Source organism: Arvicanthis niloticus, chromosome 21 (assembly GCF_011762505.2).
Source record: "Arvicanthis niloticus isolate mArvNil1 chromosome 21, mArvNil1.pat.X, whole genome shotgun sequence".
Taxonomy (NCBI): Eukaryota; Metazoa; Chordata; class Mammalia; order Rodentia; family Muridae; genus Arvicanthis; species Arvicanthis niloticus.
In genome coordinates this window covers 46,965,172-46,990,528 of record NC_047678.1, presented here as the reverse complement: position 1 = coordinate 46,990,528, position 25,357 = coordinate 46,965,172, and the positions used below count along the sequence as shown (strand labels likewise).

At 41.7% G+C, this 25,357-nt stretch overlaps 1 protein-coding gene across 29 annotated transcripts in view; it reads left to right on the top strand.

Annotated features, from left to right (window-relative positions):
* The window catches only part of Dlgap1 (DLG associated protein 1), a 759,724-nt gene that overhangs the window by 505,939 nt on the left and 228,428 nt on the right, over positions 1 to 25,357 (top strand). For 17 of the 29 annotated variants that reach the window (XM_076917643.1, XM_076917644.1, XM_034484005.2 and 14 more), the window contains one exon: positions 22,969 to 23,183. In XM_076917643.1, coding sequence (XP_076773758.1) covers positions 22,969 to 23,183 — 215 coding nt within the window. Of the gene's footprint in view, positions 1 to 12,955; positions 13,070 to 22,968; positions 23,184 to 25,357 lie in introns of all 29 variants that reach the window. The other 12 variants (XM_076917637.1, XM_076917636.1, XM_076917642.1 and 9 more) reach the window with 1 other exon arrangement.

Here is a 25,357-nt window from a genome sequence, read left to right as displayed (position 1 = left end):
TGTATTCAGTTTCATACTGACAGTGCCTACCACGTAACAGGCGCTGGGTAAGTGGCTGATAAATCGGATGGGTGAAAAATCCTGTAACAAGGACAATGAGGGAAGAAAATAATCTCCATATACTATTAGTGGATTTCCATTGTATTAATTCTAATCACCAAGTAGTAACGCTAGTTGGCATGCCCTTTTACAGCCAGTGAATGCCATTGGCTCCTGAAGAGCTGTCTTTTATGTGCTGGAAGGAAGACTGTTCTCTATGAAGCCTTCATTTCATAACAATCCACTACTCTTACATAATAGAGGATGAACATGGCGCGAGCGCTCTGCTCCCCTCTCCGATGGGTATTTTTTTAAAGCACCCACAAATGTCATGCCATCTATTTTTAAGCAGGGTGCTGCTGGATAAACAGCTGAATCGCCTGAACCCAATAGGGAAATTCAAAGTTTAAATAAGCTATTTTATCTCATTGAAAATAAGTGGTACAGACTGCCACGGAGCATATGGGTTCTTGAATTCAGCCACATGTAAATGTTCTTTGGTTTGAATATAAAATTCCAGCTGAAGAAATTGGGAAGCAACGTGTATTCTATAATGCTGACTCTTGGAAGGGTCTAATTTCTTGCTCTCCACCTCAGGATCCTCAGTTTCCTGTGAAAACTCAGCCTTTCCCTAGGTCTTTGAACCTAGTGGTTTTAACCTTTGGGTTGAGACAATGTCAAGACAGAATGCATGCTAACCAAGTCTATGAACTCACAGGAACTGAGGGTTGAGAGTTTTTTCCACATAATTGGTTATCTTTAGTAAAAGTTGTATACACTCACAGTGGAAAAAAATCAAATGCTAAGGAATCAGAGTTAAAAGTAAAGCCTCCCATGGCCCTCATGCCTCACTGGACAACGACAGGAGGACCAGAGCCATTACAAGGTCCCCTTTAATTACTGGAGGTCAGGCGTCTATCCCTGCCTTGGCAGGATTAGAATCGCCATGGCCCTTTAATACTTGGAGAAGGGAGGAGATGCCAGGGGCAGCCCTGCTTATACACTGAAGGCCTAAGCCTTAAGGCTTATCAGCCATAAGCCTAAAATCAGCAATAGACCTGGCATACATGCCTGCTAACACAAAATCTTGGGTCTCTGTGGGAAAAAAAACACTGAAAAAGATGGCTATCAGCTATTGTAAACGGGCAGCTTCTGTTTACCAGCCTGAGTAGTCATAGACCTTGTAAATAGGCAGCTTTGGTGGATAGTACCAACTTAGATAAGGACAAGTGAAGCATAGGCAGAGTCATAGTGACCTGACCCCTGAACCTTCACCCAGCTGATACCTGTTCTGAAAGATATCTGTACTCCCCCTGAACACCTAAGCTCCTGTGTCATCTCCTTCCCCACATCCTACATTTTTGTTTTTATAACCCCTGTGTTAAAAAGTAAAAATTATGATTTGATAATAAAAAAAAAAAAAGCAAACCTTCCCACCTGAACTATTTACTCTGTCCCAAGAGTAGCATCTTCCCTAGATAGTGTTCTCTATATATGGCTGGATTCATTCATATGTGAATACATATATATGTATGTTGTGGACCATTCTGCCCCACATTTGGGGGCCACTATGTTGTGGACCGCATTATCCCACGCTTGGGGGCCACTATGCCCCGGCCCAAGCTGCTGCTCCAGTCCACGGGTCAGGGTCTAGCAAGAGAGAGAGTGGGGATGGAGGGGCAAGAGCCGAGAAGAATGGAGACAAGACAGAGAGTGTGATCAAGTCTCTAGTCCCCCTTACTAAAAGGAAAATCCTGGGTATATATACACTTCACTATGTGCCTTGCAGCCGTGGACACGCAGGGGAACACAGCTAAAGACTCTTTACCACGTGCACCTTGCAGCTGGGGGCACTAAACAAACAAAACAAGATACGTGGGGAAAACAGGATGTTTATCAGAGTGTGCTCAGGTGTTGTAGGCTGTTGAAAACAAGTCTCTTGTCAGGGTATATGGCCTGAGATGGCTGCAAAGATGGTAGCCGCTTTCTGCTAAAAGTCGGCTCCCAACATAGGTGCAAATATATAAATACAGCCTGCCGTGCCCAATTTTTGATATGTATGTGGCTTCAGGGATGACCACTTTGTATTGGGTAAGCAATAAGGAGGGTGGAGGGACCCATCCCTGGTAGAGGCTGATTGTCCTTCTGAGTAGTCATTAGTTGCCTATAATTCTTTGCCTGGGGCTAGAGCCCTGTGAGGTTTTCTCCCTTCAGGAGAAACCTGTGACTGTGTTGTGGCCCCATATATGTTTCCTCTGCACTCCTTCCTTAGTGTGAGACAGAAGGGCAGAGGTTCTCCATGAGGCTAGCAGTTCTGTTTTACCTGATTCTGTGTTCCCACTACCTGGATGTATGCTCAGCACACGTAAATGCGCACTGAACATTTGTTAAAGGAATGGACTCTACCGTACAACAAAAAGTTTGTAACTTTAAAAAGAATAACATAGATTGAAACACACTCTTGTGCAACAGTGGTCAATATATGCAATTGAATGAGAAAGGCCAAAGACTGAGCATGCTTAATAAACAAGTTCACTTGATTGAAATGGAAGACAGTGCATGTCTGAGTCTACAGAGATTTATGTTTTTGTATGTCCATGTTTATCTATGTTATATACACATATACATACAAACATGCATATATTTATAATATGTATAATAAATATGTAATATAAGCAATAAATATGCATATATTTTATATAGTATATATACATATGTACATATGTATATATACATATATGCATAAAGAAAAAAGAGGCTATGAATTTAAGAGTGGGTGGACCCGGCAGGGTTGAAAGAAAGACACATAGAAGGATGAGGGGAGAAAAGGAAAAGAGAAACTTAAATAATTATATTTTAATTAACAATATACTTTAAATATTTAAAAAATTTTAAATTAGAAAATAAGAGAAGTACTATGGTAGATCATCTTATAACTAAATCTTTTAACCACTTGACTAGACAAATCGCCAAAGCCATTTTTATACACTCAAGCCTTTCCGTGGGTATTTGTTACCGTCAGCTCCATTGGAAATGGATTGTTTTTACCTTGTTACTTGGGTTCATGCAACAATAAAATTTTAGCACTAAGGTGTGCTACCTTTTGTGATCCATATCTTTGTTAAAATTAGGAAATATTTTGCAATCACATCCTGACTAAATCCTCCAGGATGAACCTCCGATAATGTTTCACACAAGAATCAGGTCAGGTGCCCCAGTTTCCGACAACTCTAACTGGTCGTGGATGCTAGAATCTCTTCATTTAAATATTTCCTGATACTCAGATACCTCCCACACAAAGTTTTTTATTTCTCCTTTTGGCGACTGTGTAGAACAAAAGAAAATGAAGTTTTGTAAACACAGAACAAAATTAATCCCTTCATTCACTGAAAAATTCTTACTCCATTATAATTGACAAGAAAATCAGTTGCCCCGAAGGAAAAGTAAGTTTTCTCCTGTGGAATCTCACTGGGCATACACACCCATGTTAGGGCAGGTCCATGCCCAGCAGCAGAGGGCCAGCACAGACTAACTCAAGGATATTTGTGTAGACTTTTGATCTCATTATTTTGTTTGGGCATTTTTTTTAATCTTACTGGCCTTTTACTTGTATAATATTATTTCTGATTTATGTTTTGATGAGATGTGTTTGTACATGTGCATTGTGTGTATCTGTGTGTGTCTGTGTGTGTGTCTGTGTGTGTGTCTGTGTGTGCCCGTGTCTGAGTATCTGTGTGTCTCTATGTATTTGGGTTTTTTTTTTCCTTTTTTTATATTGTATAAGAAGAATCCAATAAAAATTATTTTTTTAAAAAATCTACTGTCATTTGTGAGATCCTGCTGTCCATTTGGGAAGAAGCTGTCTCCTCTGCCTGCCCGTCGCTCCTGGCAGCACCCCCCACACTCCACTGTGCACTTTGTTTCAGAGTTCTTATAATCATGCTGAGAAATTTGTCTAGCATTTACAGAAACTTGGAAATCACGTGACTTTTGTCTGTATGCTATTGAGAAAATGCCTCCTTCGTAGAAATAATGTTTTCTGTGGACATTTCAAGAGAAAACATGTGTCTGGGGATCAAACTCAGGGTCTCAGATATGCAAAGTTCATGTTCTACCACTAAACCATAGTCCCAGCCGCTCTAATGTATTTTCCTGGGTGCTTGTCTAATTCTAACCCAAAAAGAATTTCTTTGAATATTATAGACTGTCATAAATGGAATTAAATTTAATGCTTTTAGTCCCTGAATTTTTATTCTAAACAAACCCTTGCTAACATGAGTAGGAAGTTAAGTGCCCACCCACCTCTTCAGTGAAGTATGAGGACTCCAGAGAGTTGCCACTGGGAGGTGGTGGGGCTTTCTGAAGAGCTCTCATACAGCCAGTGTGACTCATTAGCAAAAGATAACAGGAAAAAGACAAAACCTTTCTCATGTGAAGTGTACCTGCAGTATTGCTGATCTCTGTGGGTAGCTCGGTTCCATAGTGAGAAAAACATATTGTTCTGTACAAAGTATCCTGTGGATTTGTGTGTGTGAGTGTGTGTGTGTGTGTGTGTGTGTGTGTGTGTGTGTGTGTCACAAAGAGAGGAGAGAGAGAACACTAGATTTTTAAAGAGAGAAGTAATAATGCCACTGTGTGCAACTAGCAAAGGTGCGGCTTAGTTTTACATCCAAAGATAATCATTTTAAACATAAATAGGCCCTTCTTCCTTCATAATTTTCTCCACCACAACATTATCACTGGGCTGGGAAGGTTGCTTGGAAGTAAAGTCCCTACAGGAAGGAGTGTGAGAGGCTGTGTTTGGATTGCCAGCATCCGCAGGAAAAAAACAAACATACTGATACCTATTTATCGTCCTATCAATGAGGAGACAGAAACAGAACGACTGGAACTTGTTAGTCATCTAGACTTGCCAAGTCAGAATAGGTAGACTCCAGGCTCACTGAGAGACCCTGTCTCAAAAAAATAGACTGGAGAGCAATAAAGAAGTCATCTGACATCAACGTCCAGCCTCCACACACACACACACATGCATACAAATAAACACATGCAGGTATCACACATACACACCAACAATATTTTTAAACTCTTGACATGTTCAAGGCTTATGGAATCAAATGCAAAGCATATTCCTATTTTTACCAACCATGACACTTACTTGTCTCTGTGGCTCCCTTTCTTTTACACTAATACCTCGGGAACTGCAGATACTGATGCAGACTTGACCCAAATTCTATAATCCTTAAATTAGGTTCTATTATGATTCTTCTTCTAAAATACATTTTGCCCCTTGTATATCTATATAGAGAGATCAAAGCCATTTCCCAGATGGTTGAAAGTATGAATATATATTAATTGATTTTTTCCCATTTGTAAGTTCAGTGGTTAGATGAGGTGTGGTGAGGCTGAGTGGAGAATACACTGACCCCCAAAAAACATACGAAGTCTGACTAAACCCTACGGCTCATCAGCCATGTCAGCTTAAATTACATTCTTCGTGTCGGCGTCTTCATTTGTAATTGATGAGGTTGACACAGTCACATGAAGAAAAACAACAAAGTTTGTGGGACCAGGTGATATTCTCAAACTCCTATCGGTGTCCTGGAATCGTCATAAAGCAAACAATCCTATCTTCAGCCTCTCCCAGTCCTTCTTGGAAACCTCTGCAGAGTATGTCTGAGCATTGTTGATAAATAGAATGTACCTTGGAATACGCTTGGGTGAGATCACAGGTTTTGATTTTGCTCAGCAGGCCTGCCCAGATTTGTTGCTTGGCTCCCTTGGCCTGGAGTTCAGTTGGCCCTTTTGTGAGATGTAGCTTTGGATCCCTGAAGGTTGCCATGGAAACATATGTGCAATTTCTCAGATGCTTCCAAATCCTCTCTTCTGAATGCTGGGCATGGATCCCCTATCTGCTATCTCTCCTTTACATACCCACATAAGGACACATACCAGCTCCTCCGTGCTCTGAAACATGATCTGCTGAGGTCCCCTCTACCCACCCAATTGGATGACAGGTTTCTTCCCCTTCGTTGATGGAGGAAAAATCAGGATTAGAAGTTCCTATATGTCATTCCTCAGTTGATTAATAAATCAGTTATTACCCAGTTGAGGAAGCTAAGCACTTTATCATCACTTTTATTTCACTTTATGGGCCACTTTCCTTGGAATTGAGATCATAGTTATAAATTATGATGTCTGTGAAGACATTATCTCTCCTCCCAAGTCGCTCACAGGTTGGTGCATGAAGGCAGACCTCTAAAGCAAATGGTGCAATAAGTGTTTAATAAGAAGCATTTCAAGTTCTTAGATTACATCTCGGTATCTGTAGATTATCCCTATGTGTATTAATTTGGAACACTTATGGATAACTGGCCTTTTAGAAAATAGGTTTGGAAGGAAAGCTAGCCTCTCAGGTTCCTCTTTATCATGTCTGGCATGATGCTTTGGTTAACTTCCATGTTTACCTGTTCACTTGTCAACAAGAAATAACGAAAAACTGCTAATGAATTTAACTGGCCAGGCTGTCTGGTGCCGGTGCCGGTGCCGGTGCCGGTGCCGGTGCCGGTGCCGGTGCCGGTGCCGGTGCCGGTGCAGGAGAACATGAGGCTTGATGTTGGCAAGAGAGACTCTCTGAGACTCCAGAGCAGTGGGAACTTTGTATTTACACTTAGGTTTTTGACCCAAACAAGAACTTGTCCAGAAAAATGGACAACTCACTACTGGGGTGAACCTGAACATCTGTAAGTGATCCATGATAGTGGCCACATCTGTTCAGTAGAAAGACCTTCAGAGGGAGGACCAGGGTCTTCCTGAGAAGACTGTCCCTAGGACGGCAGCACTACCTGTGCCTGAGCTTCCAGATGACCTCAGTGTGGGGTCTTGACATTGCTACAGTCATGTCCACCAGTGTCTTAAAACAAATTTAGGATTTTCTTCTGTTCTTGGTGCTTTGACCAGTTTGTTTCCTCCTATCCCAAGCCTTTGGAGAACCCTCCAAATCCACTCTCCCTCACTCTCACCAAACCTCAGAGTCTTGGGTTTATTTTGTATTCCATTGTGGGTCAATTCTATTGTGAATTAAATTACATTTAGGGACTTCTACCACATGGAGACTTAACGATCAGTCCCTTATAACATAATTTTTCACACAAAACTGCCTTCCGGATCAAGCTCCTTCCACCCTCCAGAAGTCCTCACAAGCTTTCATTTGACAAGTATGTCTCTGTTACCATATTAATGGGCATGTTCTGTGCATGTTATTATTTAGTATGTCCTAAGTTGTTTAGGTAATTTAGGTATATTGCCTTTATCCTTACTGTCATAACCCCTCAAGTCTCAATAGTCTTGTTTGATATTTGAAAGCCTGAAGTTAGAAGATGTTCGTATAATTAAACTCAAAACCACAAGTCTGGCAATCAGATTCATGCCATCTGACCTAATTCCAAAATCTTCACGCTTGGTTGGAGCATGTTCCTCCCTGCCAGTGGTGAGTTTCAGGAGGAAGAATTACATGGCAGCAAAACCCTTATCTCTTTCCCTGTCCCTTTGTAGGTGTTTATATAGAGCACTTCATTTTTTCATTTTTTCATTTTTTCATTTTTCCATTTTTTCATTTTTTCATTTGTTTCACACTTACTGAGGACTTACTATGTGCCAGGTCTCATTGTAAAACTTTATTGAATGGCATGTGCAGGCTAAACCACACATCATTTCTAGTCAGATGTTCTAGGATTCTAAGATAAATTGGCAATCATAATTGCTCTCCAGATCATTTGTTTCAAATTGCAGACAATTGATAGAAACTCTCCCTTCTGCCCTGAAGGTGACAGACACCTTGTCTTGACATGAAATACCATATCAGTAACAATATTAAAAAATAAGATTGCTCTAAAATATTGAGATCTTTTCTTTTAGATCATAGGACGGCTTGGGGGTTTATTGTTTGAGTTTTACATTTTTTGAACTTTGTTGCATTTATCTGGGGGTGAGAGGCACCACCACGGCATGCATGTGGAAATCAGAGGAAAACTTTCAGGAGCTAGTTCTTGCCTTCTTCCACGTGGGTCTCAGGGATTGAACTCAGGTCCTCTGGCTTGGTGGCAAGCACCTTTATCTCCTGAGCCAGCCATCTAGCTCTTAATATTTTCTCAATACTACTGACCAGACCCAAAGAGGTTAATATACAGGAATATGCAAAGGCATGCAGAGTTGATTGGGTTTGCATGTAGTAACACAATTTATGGGTATCATCCAAAGAATGGTCTTTTCCTGCCTCTTTCAAGAGCCAGTCAAAAAGACTTAAATCTTCTCTAAAGAGCATTGCAGGACTGGTCTTCCACAGAAGACACAATCAATAAAGTAAAAACAAGTTCCATACACCTCGTCAAGAAACATAACGTTAGGGTCTCAAAACTATTCACTCAACAAGTACATTGTAAGCACTGATTTTGTAGAAGGTTCACTGGGAAAAGTAAAGAGGAATAACATTATCTTTCTGATTAATAATGAACGTAGCCAAGCCCCCGCCAGTTGCTGTGAAAAGCCCCTTTTCAATACTATGGCTGTGATGAATTAGCAGCTAGTGAAATCAATTTAGCGGGTCGGGAGCAACATTATTTTTAATTAAGTACAATACAATAGAAGAGAAGAGAAGAGAAGACAGCATTTGTGGGGAGACAGAAGGTTAAGTGTTTCTTCTTCTTTCACGTGTGTGGAGGCACTGGGTTTCCAAAGTACGACGCACTCTTTATTGTGGGAAGTCGTCAAAGAGTTTGAAGAGAGAAAAAGAAGAAAACGAAAGCAACATTCACTAGCTCTCTCTCTCTCTCTCTCTCTCTCTCTCTGAGATACTTTCTGTCTGAGGAAAGGAAGCTAATTAATGGCACAGTCTTTTGTGTGAAGCAGAGACTGACCGAGAGGTGAGATGGGTGTTGCTGTCCTAGGAGACTGGGGGTGGAGGGAGGATGTAGCAGTTCACCCTCCCTCTTTAAACGTCTACCCTTGCTCATCTTCCCAGGCCTGCTCGCCTTGCTGTCTTCACACCACAGTTCATGGAAGGAAAGCTGAGTTCTTCATAGCTTCCGGGCTACTTCTCTTTCCTACTAACACTCGTTCTTTGGAGGTATCATTCCTTCTCAGATATTTAAGTGCCATGTACACATTCACGTGGATGTTTTCGGCCCAGATTGGTGGCCTACTATGTGCATATATCCAGCTCCCTTCTCCACATCTCTTCTTGGATGTCTCCCAGGCATCTCACACTCAGCACGTGCTGAGAATGCTCTTCTGTGTTCAGTACACGATGCACTTTGACTGTAGCTATCCTTGTGCTTTACCCTCTCCTTCTTCTCCCCCTTTCCCACCCATCTACCCCCTTATACCAGTCTTCTCTTTGCATATATGTATATATATGTGTGTGTGTATGCATACATATATGTATGTGTGTATGTATATATATACACACATACATATATGTGTGTGAATATTTATTTATTTATTTATTTATTTATTTATTTATTTATGTTTTGATATAAGATGTAAGACCCGAAAATGAGAGAAACCATGAAACATTTTTCTTTCTGGATCTTGCTCTTTTACTTCATATGCCTCTATGAGTGTTCAGCGGTCGCTGCAGTGTGGGTTGACTCAGAGTTCAGACGGAGTCTTGCACCCCGATCTGTTTCTCTCGGGCCTCCTCACTTCAGGCAATAGAATTCAGTTCTTCTAGTCAATCAGGGCACAAGCCTTGGGGTCATCCTTGCCTCCTTTCTTCCAGACCTCAAACCAAATTCATCACTAAGAAATCTGTCCTCTCCTCTCTCCACCACAGCCTCCTCCACTGGGATTCTTACATGAACATCATCTCTGCTTCTCCTCATGTTTCTCTTTAGTCATCCCTCCACAGACAATCTAAAAGAGGCCTTTAAACTAGAATATGTCTCTCTCTATTTAAAACCTCCGCCACGGCCTTTACAACAGCCTGATAAAATACTGATGAAAATAGCTGTTTAGCAGGCCATCTGTGCACATACCTGTTATAGATGTCTCGCTATATGTAACAGCACAAAGTTCAAATCCTCAAGAGAAAATGCCGCTGTGTGATAATTCTTAAAGTGGAATTCTGTATCACCCAAGTGCATAAAGACACCAAAATGTGACTTTATCCTGCTTAGATACCAAGAGCTAGATTTATGTGTTTTCATGAAAACTTTCACGGAGGTCCATTTAAATGCAGCGTACGTTTAGGTGCTGTGACTATCACTTGGAAGAAATAAAAGCACCAAAATGACAGATCACCACCATCCATGGATGGTGCAACAGTGCTAGGTCTTCCTTAGCTTGTCTGTAGATGTCAAAAAGTTAAGTCAATGATTTGTGAGTATGACTAGTCACAGGCTCATTTGACAAAGTATTTTAAAATTATTAATAAATGCTCTGAAGGAAAAATATTTCCTGAAATTTACTTCAAAATCTATGTTTCACTATTAGTATAGGAGACGATTGACTGAGTATTTCATGGACTAAACTTGTACCATTTTAACAAGCTCATCAGACTTTCTGTTCTCAGAGAAAACATCTATATTCATAAGCATTTTAAAATAACTGTACTATTTGTTCATCCCATGTTTATCAGGCTTCATGTTCCAGAGAAATAGAATCAGAGCCCTAGAAATTAGACAGACAGAGAGTGCATAGCACTGACAGCTGACAGGCTGGCTGAGTGATGTGTGGGATGTCAGCAAACAGCACCGGTGTTTGGGGGCTGGGATGGTGGGGGGGTGAATGACACGACCATGTCTGGGTTTCTACGGAACTCCAACAGGAAGACAACTGACCCAGTTCCATCTCTGCTTCTGAACACCTGGTTGAGAATCCTAGCCTTCCTCAGAGAACTCCATTTTGCAACTAGGAAGTATACTTAAAACCCACACAAGATGTTGTGGACAGACAGTAGTCCACCACTGACTGTAGCGGTGATGGAAAATTACAACACTCACCTGTTCTGAGCCAATATCTCTGCCTCCATGTACACAAAAGCAAACACGTCCATGAAAACAGCTAAAGGACTCCAAATCATCCCCCTATGTAGGGGGTAGAAACGAGTTGATCCGCCACAGACAAACACTGGGGCATTCAGTCTTGAATTCCCTCACAGTGTGTTGGGTTTTTCCTGCATTTCACTAACTCTAGAAGCTAGTTATAACTGTTAAGTCAGGCGTGTTCTGTGCCTCTTACTCCAAGCTCTTTGGGTTCTCCCAAGCATCTAATAGTCATTAATTGCCAATTTCTTTTTGAAATATATCCTGAAAATTTAATTCTGGAGTCTCATGATTAACAAAAAAAAATGCTGAAGTGAAGGTCAGGATCTCATTTAGAGAGCATGGTGTGGTTTTTAAAAAGAGCATAGAAATCTGACTGACCTGTATAACATTTAATGTAGGTCACTTGGTACCATACAGTCTCAGTGTTCTCATCTTTTCAACGGGATTGATAGCAGCATAACATTAATGGTATATTAGAAAATGCTTGTGTGTTTGTGATTATATGGCTCCCTGCTTCCCTACCTCATTACTCAATGAAAGAGAAAATATTTTTGTTCAACATTTCAAGCAGACGTCCCAAGACCCTTATGCAGGGAACAGGCTTAGAGTGTATACATGGCTGCATAACAGCAGTGAAGCAGAGAACATGGAACGAGGTAACATACAGATGGCCTTAGCCTGAACCCTGAACCCCTCCTAATGCACAGGGTCTCAATAAAGGAGAAAGTCCCCCCCCCCCAAAAAAAAAAAAAACCAGTGTAATATGACCACTAACGCCAGCAGTGAACTTTAGATAACAAATTCCCCAGGGTCTATTCTAGTCAAAAATACGAAGTGGACCACTCATGAATATTCACTTTCTGGGGCCTGGAGACATCTCAGTGGTTAAAAGCACTGGCTGCTCTTCCAGAGGACCTATGTTCAATTCCTAGCCACCTGTATATAAGGTAGCTCATAACTGTTTACAGGCACCCAGAACACATGTGCACAGACACACATGCAGACAAACATCCACACATATAAAATAAAAGTAAATAAATCTTTAAAATATATATATTCACTTTCCCTCCTGTCCCCTTTGTATCGCTAGCTGGACTCCCATGTCTAGGCTATTATTTCTTGATGTGATATCACAAAAATCTGTGTCCAGTAGTCCTCTCTTGAGCCAGCTGGCACCTTGATGACACTTCCCAGCAGCCCCCAAAGGTGAATGCTGATTTAAGTGTCCTGCAAGAACTCCCACAATCCCAGATATTTTAGATTACCAACAATATATAACTTGGCTGCACCAAGAGAGTTAGTACCCAACTCTGACATGTTTTAAAATTGTTTGCGGTTTCCATTCATCCAGCTCCAAATCTCTCGATCCACTGAAAACTTATAAATTCCTTTGAGACCAGAGACTTCATGTTTCATGAAATGCTTTGGACATGTTTACCCAGAAATTCTTATGGTGCTAGGTCCCCCAAAGATAACTACAAATGTTTGTGGGGGAAATTAATCTCACAGAGTCACTCAGTGAACATAGGGCTCTTTTATTTCCAGAGCGTTTAAAACATGTAAATGAAGCCTGAGCAAGGGTTATAACCCCATTTTAAGCACGGTAGGTATTCATGCTTGTTTTTTTAAAAGTAACTAATCTGAAGCAAATTCAGCCCTACTCTAGCCTTGGGCTTCCATAGCAGTGAAAAAAAAAGGGGGGTGGTTGCTAGGGAAATCAAATCCTATTTGGGTAAGAACAGTCTTAGAGACAAGCGTTAAGGATCTGTATACCTTGTCATTGTAATTTTCCTATCCCTGCTCTCTTTTTTTTTTTTTTTTTTTTTTTTTTTTTTTTTTTTTTTTCCTGCTGCTGCTTTTGCTATGAGAAGAGCAAGCTAAAAAGGATACAGGGGCACTTAAGCCAAGTCGTATTTGTCAAGGTGAAAGCTGTGTGGAGCAGAAAAGCAGTTCTCCCAGCCACAAAGAAGATGCAAAGGAGCGGAGTGAGTAGGGAATCTGAGAGCCACTAAAAGTGCTTAGAAGGCCAGCATGCTGCAGCCATCTCTGCGGGCAGCTGGCGGCAGGCTCATGCTCTCCAGAGCCAAGCCTTCCTAACAATGCTAACCCACTGTTGGGAGGCCAGAGTCACTGTTACCAGTGTGACTGTCCTGAAGCTTCCCTGATCCCCTAAACACAAACACACACACACCACACACACCACACACACCACACACACCACACACACCACACACACCACACACCACACACACACCACACACGCACACACATGCACACACACACACACCACACCACACACACACACACACACACACACACACACACGCACAAAACTGACCATTTTTGTTTTAACCATAATGCAGAGATCACTGGTAACAGAGTCACAGAACAACACCATCTCGCTTCCTACTTATTTGAAGTTCTTACTCTTTTTACCAAAGCTGGAGAATTAGTGACAAGATAATATTTATAATTATTTTAATGGCTGTATTTCATTTTTAAGTACAGCGAAACAGGAGCACACACGTCATTGTCACTTTTCATTTCCCCTTTTGTAGTCTGTTTGCCCATCACCCAACCGTGATGGATTCAACTGGGTGATGGTGTTAAAAGCTTTGGTGTCAGACAGCAAGCCTCTTGTTCATTATAATGACCTTGGAAGGTCATTTCGCCTCTTCTGAGTCTCGGCTTTGCAAGGGCAAAACAGAAACAGCAATGGCTGTTTTACAGGACTGCTGGGTGTTGCTGCTCCCGACCCTTGGAGATTAGTCCATAATTGTTTGATTTTTTTTTCTATAGATAGCAGAGTCTCACCTCTTCTTTCATAAGCACAGGCTCTTGTCCTGCAATTGACCTTTGCTGATAAAGCCCAGAAGGGCTAGTTCTGTTGCCCCCTCAGCCAAAGCCAAGCACCGCTTACTAGATTGCTGTCGTTGAAATATTCTCGTCAGCAATGCTAAGTGATCGCCTAAGCAAACGTAAGTCTATTAATGGCACCACAATAATCCCTGCTTCTTCTTGTTTTGTTGTCTGTATTCTACCTGATCACCAAAATGCCTGTTACTTCTCCAGCCCCTCTGGCCCTGATGAAATAGACTCTGCCTTATGTGCCCCACAACCACCATTCCACAGCTCCCCAATAGAGTAGCAGCCTGCCCCGTGGGTTCTCAGAACACACAGTTCACTTCAGCTGTCCAGGCTTTCTAAGTGTCTTCATTCCTTTTGTGGCTCTCAGATTTCCCCAAGTCTCACACATTTTTCATTACTCCAAACCTCATCATCCGACTCCCCATCCTGAGAGACTCCACTCTCGAGGATGTGTACATGGCTCCATCTCTCAGCCATTGGACCATCATGGGTGCTGAATGTCTGACTTGTCTTACCTGTAGATACATCTCAGGACCTGCAGCTAGCTGAAGCAAAGCTTCGAGCTCTTATGCTTTGCCAGGGCCCCTTACAAACATGCCTTTCTAAGTCAGAAATAGTAGTTCTCATCATCTTTATTCCAAGTCATGTAAACTGTGGTTTGTATATTAATTTGCTTTACCTGTAGGCTGACCTTAAGCTTGTATGAAGTTGGATTTTTGTATCTGAAGTGTGTACTCTGTAGACTATTGTGGAAATAACAATTGTGTGTCAAAAAATATTCATAAGCAATGGAAGGAAAAGTATTCCTGAACCCTGAACAGTGGAACCCAGCTTGGGCGTGGGGCTCTACAACACTAGCTATTAACCCCTCTGTACCCAGTCTCTTTATTTGATGCAAATTATTATAATAATAAGTTAAAAAATAACTCTTATTATCATTCAAATTAGCCATCAGAATCATAGACATCCTATGAACATATAGGTGTGGTTTTTGCTTATATAACCGATGAATGCAGCATTCAAATAACTGAATAACATTAAAGTCCACCATCTCTTGTTTTCTCTATATATATTTTAAAGAGTTGTAAGTTGATCCTCAGATGCATATTTCCCACGTGTTTATTGTTTCTGAGATGCAGCATATAATCTAGAGTAGCAGAGTTCACTGACAGCTTTGCTTTCTTGTTAGTATCAGGAGGTCTGCGCTGGCATCTGAGATTCAATAAAATGAGGCATCTCCGTTTAGGAAAGTAAGGAGAGGTCAATGCAGGAACACCTGTCTCTTCCAAGCAGCAGGTTTGTTCCTGAGCATGACAAAGGCTCAAAACATTAAACTTTGAGATATCCTGATGGAGGTAGTAATTCTGACCTACAGCCTTCCAGGGTTCCATATGAGGAAAATTTTGAAGTACCATTGTCTGATCACACAGAACCAGTGTGGTGTTCTTTTGACCTCATTCAGGAAAACCTAAGGGTGGAGAATACAAGCATCAAAAGATAGTAGATTTCCAAAGTGCCTAGAAGACAGATAGATAAGTACCTTTTGATATCCATGGCCAATCTAGGAATACTGTTTTTACCCTAGAAGAAGTGCTTACGTTTTTGCATCTGGTTGTTTACACAGTCTGTCACATGTATATCCCTGTTCTAGAATATCTAAGGCACAGAAGTTTATCATCCTGAAATGCTGTCACTTTACCATCTCCGAGATGTTTATGGCTGGCTACACTTAAAATAGAGCTGTGTTTCCAACCTTTATGCTCATGTTTATAAGGCTCTCAAGCTCAGGAACTCCTTAGATAGCTGTTACCATTCCAATTTTACAGATGAAAAGACTGAAGCAAGGATGTGAGTATACAAAGAGTTACACACATAGTATGGGAAAGCTCATGTTGACATTGCATTTATGCAGAAACTTAATGAACCACGCACCGTTCTGGACCACAGTTGGACAATCAGTGAGATGCTTGGACACTTGCTAAGTCTGTTCTTTTCCACCTTGGTGACTATAAGAAGTTGTGAGTCTCCTGACCCCATCCACCAGCCTGCACAGCCATCGTATATATCAAGTGCACACAGGTCTTAGGACAAATGGTCTTTTAAGAAATTGTAAAATAAAAAACTAGAGCCCAGTGTAGTTCCTCTACCCTAGGGTGTCTAAACCCAAAGAGACATTCTTGCAGGGTCACTGGGAAGCCAGGAAAGCCTGTCCTCCACCTGAACAGGAACAAGCCCCAGGACAAACAGCTAGGAATACTTCCTGATGTGGAACTGTGGCTTAGAACCACTGCTGTGGACAGTCTGCTCTGACTTTATACTTCTATTTAACATAATTACTGTTGCTGCCTGCAATATCAAAGAATGAGACTGGACAGGATTTTCCCCTCTGTGGACTGTACTATTTCTCTCACCACCACACAGTTTTCTTCTTATAACTCAGAACCAGCCATAGACAAGATATAATAACTGACCATGGCTGTGTTCCGATAAAGCTTTCAAAAAAAACAAACCACCCACACACACACACACACACACAGTAAGCCATATTTAGTTCCCAAGCTATAGCTCACAAACCACGAAGTAAATAGATCAAATTTATAGATTTTACCAAAAGAAACTAATTCTGGCTGTAATGGTTAAAGGGAGCCTTGGGAAGGCTGAGTTCCTCTTCGGAGGAAAATTCGAGATGTGTTCACAAGATGGATGTGACCTGGCCCTGCCCACTGGCATCTCCTCTACTCAGTGCTCTCTGCCCAGGTTGACACTTTTCAGACTAGGCTCTGATAGCTCCAACTTTTTCTTTTGCTATAGTCTTTATGCTGGTTGGACCCAGGTCTTTCTAAGGCTGGCTGCTATGGTTCTTGGATGTCACCCCTTCCAGACAAGACAGAAACAAGTGAAGGCCAGCCCCCCTCCACCCACCCTGTCATGTTGACTCATCTGATTGCCCGTAGCCTTTATACGTTGCAACATTATTGTTCGTTTATGTCTCTGCGTGTGTATTGCAGTCTCTTCCAGCTGTCTGTAAGTTTGAATCGTGTGCTGCTGACAGGTAAACAACTAAAAAGGCGTGCAGCAGAAACGGAATAAGAGCAGAAGGCAGGAAGGCTCAGGAAATAATGGCATGCCCCGTTAGGTGGTAGGCTCCCCACTCTTGACCCTGTCCTATGACTGAACAGATCGTACCTTTGTTCAGTGCCTGTGATGTCATTTCAGTGTACAGAGTATCCACGTGTGGTGAAGATTGGCAACATCTGCTATGGTCACTGTTTGGTTGGTGATGGCTCCTTCAACCTCTCAACAATGACCTGCGGATTCAGTTGCAGGCTTCAGATAGAAAATTCTCATAACTCCTCACCTATCAATACTCTCAGATGGGCCTGGTGACACATGCCTGCAATCACTGCACTGTAAGGGAAGGCTAAAGCAGGAGGGTTGCAAGTTGGAGGACAGCCTGGGCTACATAGCATGCTTTAGGCTACACTGAACCAAGTAATGAGACCCTGACTTAAAATCATAAATAATAATAATAATAATAATAATAATAATAATAAAATAATAATAATAATAACAATAACAATAAAGTTGTTCTCTATTAGACTATTAGTCCTTTAACACAAGCATTAAAAATCATATAATCTTTCCTTGTGGTCCATCACTGTTGTCAAGCTTGACCTGTAAGAGACTGCTTTTGTGTGTCACTTCTTTAGTGATTTTGGGACCCAGAAGCCTTCAAACATGCAGAACCACCTGCTGTCCCACTACCAAGGGCTCTATCCCTTCTGTTCCTTTTTTTTACCAGGACCCTCTACTGCCACCGCCAATAACAACATACCCTTTCTCAGACAGTGGGCAGGGTCAACCTTCTCTTCAGAAGTCCCTAAATCTTTTTCTCTGCAGTCAGGTAGAGAAGCACTCAAGGCCCTTTGATGTAAGCAGCAGAAAGCAAAACAGCAGGTCAGGCGGCTCAGGGGAGAGAACAATGCAAAGAGAGAGCCACAAGAGCCTCCTAGGATCTTATACCCCTCTTAGTCTGGAGGCTGTTTGCTGTGCTAGCCTGTAGTCACAGAGGCAAGTTAGGACATAGTGTGAACCAGCCTAAAAGTCTGTCTAAACCACACACATACACCAAACACACACACACACGTCAGTCAGCACAGGACAGGGCGGGATGCACCTTGGTATTAGAAGCTTATCACCAAAATCTAAAGCATTAGCTACTCCTAGCCAGAGGCAACTTCTGGAAAGTAAATGAAGAAACAGACTCATATTTGCCTGAGAGTCTGCAAATGTGCATAGAACTAACTGTGCCTTCTCGGTGGGTGTGGGGTGATGGAAATCCAGCCTAGTAGTGACAGGGAAAACCCAGGCTAGCACAGCAGCCTTTGACTAGGTCACATTAGTAGCTGCCACCTCAAAACGATCCTTTCTCTCTGACCAAAGGAGAGTAACACTGCACTCTTAGAACTGTACAAAACGGTATGCTTCCTTCCAGACCTGTGGGCCTCCAAGACATTCATCTTTTACTCTAAAGTGTTAACACACATACGTACATGCTCAGTTACAGCAATTTTGCTGGTCCTCACAGTTCAGCGCTGGTGTTTTTCTTCTCTGGGGTCTACATTTTGTACATCTATATTTTTTTAGAACTAACTTCTCTGTTATTTTTATATGAAATCTTGCTGTACGCTGCCTTTAGGTAGATGAATAACATATTAATATTAATGCTGCACTCTAATGGAAGTCACATTGCTACAATTCTTTCACCACTATCATTTGAAAAGAATGATTAATTGAAAGGCATACAGTTTAAATACTTCTCAGCCTGTTCCCCTAGCAACAATCACAGACTATTTTTCCTGAAGCCCAGGTTTCTGCCTTGAGCTAAGTTTGCAAAGCACCCGAACAGAAATTGACATATTAGCTAATCAGTTTGTCATTCATCTCTAACATATTCCAGAAGGCAACAGATATGAACTCCACGTTGGTGCTGAGAAATGGCAAGTGGTAGGTCATCAGTGACCCTGGCTTGTTGTTAATCTTTAGTGTGCAATGGCTGAGCTGACAGTGAGGGCCTGGGCATGATGATACCTGTGCAGTGAGTCACCAACTGAAGGAAAACAAGAGTTTGTTCCCGCCGTTCATAGTTTTCTGAGAAAAATCTTTGTAGCTGTGCTGATCCTGAGGCTTTCGGCTTAGAAAAATGAAAAGTCCACATTGCTACAGCGTGGTTGGTAAATGACAAGCCAGTTGTATGTGGTGAGCCATGATGCTGTCAGGGACCGTGACCGTACGATTTGACAGGTGCGACAAAGCACAGCCTAGAAAGAAAATAACCCATCAAATACTGGCCAGAAGTTAGGCCAAGAGCTGCCCTACTGATATGCTGCTCTTTGTAACATGGGCTATTTCCACATCCTGAGTTCCCTCCGTTGTAAAATTAGGGGCAAACAGCATCACCTCTTAACTGTGTCAGTCAAAGAAACTAACAGGCCACATTTCAGACAGCAGCCATACTCCTCGAGCTTGGCGCAAGAATGTGGAAGTTGTGGCGGGAAGACCGTTCTCCTGAAGATACCACACAGTTTGGTCTGAAGAAAGGTCACAGAAATGGCACTGGTTCTGACCTCAAGGCTTCCTCCACACTTCCTGGCTTTTGTAGTACCAGAAAGTGTTATTCCGTCTGCTTGGGGAGAAAAGACATCAATGACGTTATTCAGCTGTGAACATAATAACCAGCCTAGTGAGGTAAATCCATTGGTACAATAGTGGCAGTGCAGATTATGGAGGTAGCTATCCGCTCTCTATTTAAACTTAAAGCCTACTCCAAAGGAACGAACTCGTGCTCTGTACTACAAACATGGCTGAGAACCCATGGTTGAAAAATTCACAGTCCCTAGGAGTGAACCTAATACAATCATTTTGCTTAGTCTATGTAGCATCAAACTGTCTACCAAAAAGTTATTTTTCCTTTTATTGAAAAATAGATTCTTTGCTCACACAATAGATCCTGATTACAGCTCCCCCTCCCACCATCCCTCCCTGTCCTCCCTACAGCCCCTTCCATCCGCATCTACTCCCTTTCTGTCTCACATTTTAAAAGAACAGGCTAAGAGATGACAACAAAACAAATGTAAGACAAAATAAATGCCATCACATCGCAGTTGGACAAGGCAAACAAACAGAAGGGAAAGAGCCCCAAGAGCAGGCACAAGAACCAGAGACCCACTTGTTCACATCCTCAGGAGCTCCGTAAGCACACTAAGGTGGAAACCGTAATGTACGCACAGACCTTGGTGCAGACCTGAGCAGATTAATGCTGAGGTCTCTGAGTTCATAGGAGCTCTGCCCAGTTGATTCAGAGAGCCTTGTTCTCCCAGTGGCCTCAATCCCCTCTGGCTTACACTCTTCCTGCCCTCCTCTTCTGCAGGGCTTAACTCTCCCTTGCTCAGGGAAGTTTCTTTTTACATTAGTTGGCAGCTAACGCAGAGACTCACAACCGGTCAGAGCGTAGAGAATAAGGGACTGTAGAACCATCAGCCTTAAATGAGACATCTATGTTTTCACTCCTTTCCCCGTGGCTCAGGGAGCAACCAGAAAGAGGGTAAAGAAAGATCATAAGGGCTGGAACTTAGGGAAGACTCCCAAGAAATAAACAGTGTCTTCTGGACATGACAAAGCTGTCACACTCATGACAGCTCTGGATGCCTGCGCAAGATCAAGCCAGTAAACATTCCAGCGTGGATTTAGCAGAGGCTCACAAGGCCTCACCCCTACAAAGGAGCTCTTAGCAGTTGATGGCATTTTGATTTACACAAAGAAGTCCGTGATTTGAGGAGGAAAGAACAGTGCTTCTGGTACTTGGTGTGTAATTTCACAGTGGATAATATTTGGAGGTCTGTGTCTAATAGAGATAAGAGTAATCATGGACAATTTTCTTAACACTTTTAAGTTTCAAATTCACAGACTATCCCTCATAAAAACCCATTATGTTCTGATGTTTGCAATTCAACTGGAGCAGTCTTTTATGTTTTGAAGGTTTTTCTCCAGATGCAGTGAGTGTGTTATTTTTTTGTTTTAATTTTTTTTCTTTTTTTTAAATATTTTTATTGGATATTTTATTTACATTTCAGATGTTATCTCTTTCCCATTTCCTGCCCCGACCCAGGAACCCCCTATCCCATCCCCCTCCTCCTGCTTCTTTAATTTTTTACACAATATATTTTGATCAGCTCTCTCCTCCCCCAAGTCCTTCCAGATCCTCCCTACCTGCCCAACTTCAGTCTCTCTCTCTCTCTCTCTCTCTCTCTCTCTCTCTCTCTCTCTCTGTGTGTGTGTGTGTGTGTGTGTGTGTGTATGTGTTTCTCTCTCACACACACACAAAAACCAACATAAAAAAGGAATATCAAGACAAGCAAAAAGACAAAAAAACAATAAGACAAAAAATCATGAAAAGAAATGTGGCAGAAATCCCAGGGAGTTTGTTTGTATTGGCCAACTACTCCTGGACAAGCACCCTGGAGTGTGGCACCCAGAGCACTTTGACAAGGGATCCCCTCGTATCCTTTGTCCAGTGACTGCAACTCTCTGAGCTCCATGTTTTCATTGAAAAATCAAAGAAAAGCACAGAGACTCGCTGACAAAATAAGTTACGATGAGCAAATTGTTTAGCATATTTAAATGTGGCTCTCAAGATGCTGTATCACTTTCCATAAGCAGGAAATACTCAACATCTAAACATTTAGTCCCAGACTATACGGGGCCAATGTTTTATCACTGGGTGTGGTGGTGTCCACCTCTGATTCCAGAATATAGACTAAGGCAAGTAGACTGAGACAAGCCATCATGGGCCCAGTGAGTTACTGCCCTGGTTATGAGACCATAACATATACATAATACATACATACATACATACATACATACATACATACATACATACGTGTAAATGTGTATGGATGGATGGATATATACATATATATTCATTTTATTTTTTCATTGCAAACCTGACCAGGTTAAGATTCTTCAACTATTTTCATTACTGACAGGACCATGCTCCCAGGATCTCTTTAGTGAGTATTCCATTGTGGCACGGCATCTTCAACCTGTAAGCATGTTGATTTAGAGGTGTTCCTGTATTTATGTATCTACTCCTCCCTGATGTATGCATGCCAGTGGTACAAACAGCCTCAGCCTAGTTTGTCTTCTTTGATTAAACCCTGTACAGGGCCAATGCTTTCTGGACTCTTTATTCTTCTTGAAGGATAAAGCTAGTGATGAGTATGTGTTTCTTTCACCAGTGAGAGAAGAATGAAGCTAAACAGGAATTAGGTTGACTCCATGCTGAAGTAGATAAAAAAGAGTTGAAATTAATGTCATAACGTAAGGAATATAAAACAGGATATGCAATGCCCTGCGCGGCTTCACAGAAAGGGTTGTGGAAAACATGAGAAGGCAATGCACTGACAGCCTCCTCCTGCGTGGAGTCCATGGGGTGGGGGAGGGGGGCCTGTAGAACAGGATCCAGCAAAACTTGAGGTGAAAAACATGGCTGGTAACTCTCCCAGGTCATAGAGCAAGCAGGATGCCAAACAGGGAGACACCATCAGTATGTGATATGTGCGCATGCAATGCGTGATATGTGAGCAGCAAACATGTTTGGCCATTATGAAAACTTCGCTCGGAAAACTCCCCAAAGGAGCTTTAAAAGCTCAGAAAGAAGGGATGAGTGGACAGTCAATGGGGCTGGAACGGAGCAGTGGTCAGAAAGAAACGAAAGCAGACATGGGGTGGAACAGATGTGAAGTTAGACCCAGGGAACCCTCCTCACTCCAAGGTAGTGATGGAGAAAGCTCAGCGTAAAGTTCAAACCAAACGCCTTTCCTCTCCATCATCTTCTTCCACCTCAGCTGTTAACAGCATGAGGAAGTTAAGGAGTGTAAGAGAGGAGGAGGACAAGAGAAACTTTCAAAAGTTCAATTCCATCGAAAGTTTAACTGCCTGTTTTCTGCCTGACTAGGTTCCCCAGGATGAATGGACAGGGTACACACCTCGCGGGAAAGACGACGAGATCCCGTGCCGGAGGATGCGCAGTGGTAGCTACATCAAAGCCATGGGGGATGAGGACAGTGGGGACTCGGACACGAGCCCCAAGCCATCTCCCAAGGTGGCTGCAAGAAGAGAAAGCTATCTCAAGGCCACCCAGCCATCCCTTACAGAGCTCACCACCCTCAAGTGAGTAATCCTGCGTCTATGCTTTCCCTCCGCCCCTGGTGTTAGCACCTAGGATCTGACAGATAACAGGATGTAGTAAAAACAGTTAACACCAGCGCAATGACTGAACGGCCTGTTGATTTTGACATTGAATTTGACTTGTAGATGCCAGTGTCATCAAAGACAGGGGAAATCTGGCGTACTCTTAATGCCCAAAAGCAATCAGAATGACTTTTGAAAAACTAATGTTTCTGGTCAATGAAAAGGTCCAGTACCCCGTTCTGGAACTTTTTCGTCACCTACTAAACATAGAAGTAAACTCTTACTTTGGAGACTTGGATTTTCAGGGAATTATATAATGTGAGGGCAATGGTTATATCAGAGAATTGTATAGAATGAGGTTCTGCCGGGAAACTGGGTAGTACATGATAGTTCTCAATATGCATGTTTGAATTTGGATTCTATACAGATTACAGTTTGTAAGACCTTAAAAGTGTTTTTGTTTGTTTACTTTGGGGGAAATGTGATTATAAGTGTTTACTGTTGTGCTATTTGGAGAAAAACAACCTTTTTTGAGACAAGGTCTCACTATGTTGCCCTGGCTGGTCTGATGCAACCTGTGTAGTCCAGGCTGGCCCTGAGATCCACCTGCCTCTGCCTCCTGAATGCTAGGATAAAAGGCATTGCTACCACACCTAACCCTGACACTGATTATTTTAAACAAACCTGTTTTTTATATTTTTTTTTATAGAGAGTAAATCAGAGCCCTGGAATATAGATCTATTTGGGTCTAAAGGATATATTTTAGATAATTAGTGTTTTTAAAGTACTTTCTTTATAAAATGCATGTGACTAATAATAGTTATGCACTTAAATTAGGTTTACAGAGGGAAATATTAAGAGGCAACTGAAACAGAAAAGGACAAAGCAGTTAGGTTAAAAATACAAATGGGGGTGGGGGGACATGGAGGCAGATGTTTGAGTGTCTCTGTCAGTCAGAGATAGTTGATATATCTAGGTTGGGTATTGGGTTACACTTCTGATTGATTTTGAGCATTACCAAACTTATAGAGCCTTTGATTAACATTTTAAAAAAATTGTATAAAAGCAAAAAAAAAAAAAAAAAAGAAGGGGCATGGGATAGGGTTTTCTAGGGAGGGGAGATGGGGTAAGGGGATGGCATCTGAAATGTAAATAAGATATCCAACAAAAAAAAAAAGAAGAAAATACTTGAAATGGGAAATAAAAGCTGTCTCATTTTAAAAGAAAAAAATACAAATCAGAAACAAAAAAATATAAATGAGATTATTGATCAAGAACATTGAAAAGCATCTGTCTGATCTGTAACAAGAATTATTTAACTAGTGAAGGAAATAAAGAACTGGACAGGAAAATCTACTCTTGGATCCTTTTCAAGGGGCCATATGGTATTGCTCTGAAATCTTTCAAATTGAAAATTAACATTTATATATTAGTTTCATAACCCACAGAGGGAAACCATTCTCTCTCACCTCCCGTCCCCATGTTCTCTCACTTTGCTTTGTGTGTTAGCTGATCTCAGAGCTATCTTCACGATCTTAACACACACACACACACACACACACACACACACACACACACACACACACAAACAATTCATTGTTTCCTAGCACAGGAAGTTAGAGGTGTGGGGCTGCACAGCTTCCCCAACCTGCAGAGGTCAGCCCTTCCCCATCTCTTCCTGGACTCTGGTTGAAGCCAGCAATACTTGGCATCCCTTGACTGACGTTACGTGAGGCTAACTCGTCACTTTCATGACACTAGGTGTAGCATTGAGGGCCTCCTTAATTAGCCTTATGTTAACTTGATTAAATCCACAAGACCCTTATCTTTACATAAGCATTCACAAATACTGGCAGTATATCTACCATTTGGTAGTTACGATTTGATCTATAACATGACTATAGGATAAAAGTTGGTTGTGGAAATTTAAAAAGATAAACAAATCTCTGTTGAATGTTAACACACCTGCAAGATGCTCAAAAAAAAAAAAAAAAAATCAAATAGCGGACTGGTTTTATAAAATAGATAGTGGGCCAAGAAGTTGTGTAGCCAGAGACACAGGCAAATACATATATATATAATTTGTAGGGCTTAAAATATCTTTCTACAAGAGATTATACTTGTCACAGCCACAGTGTCAAGATAGACAAGTG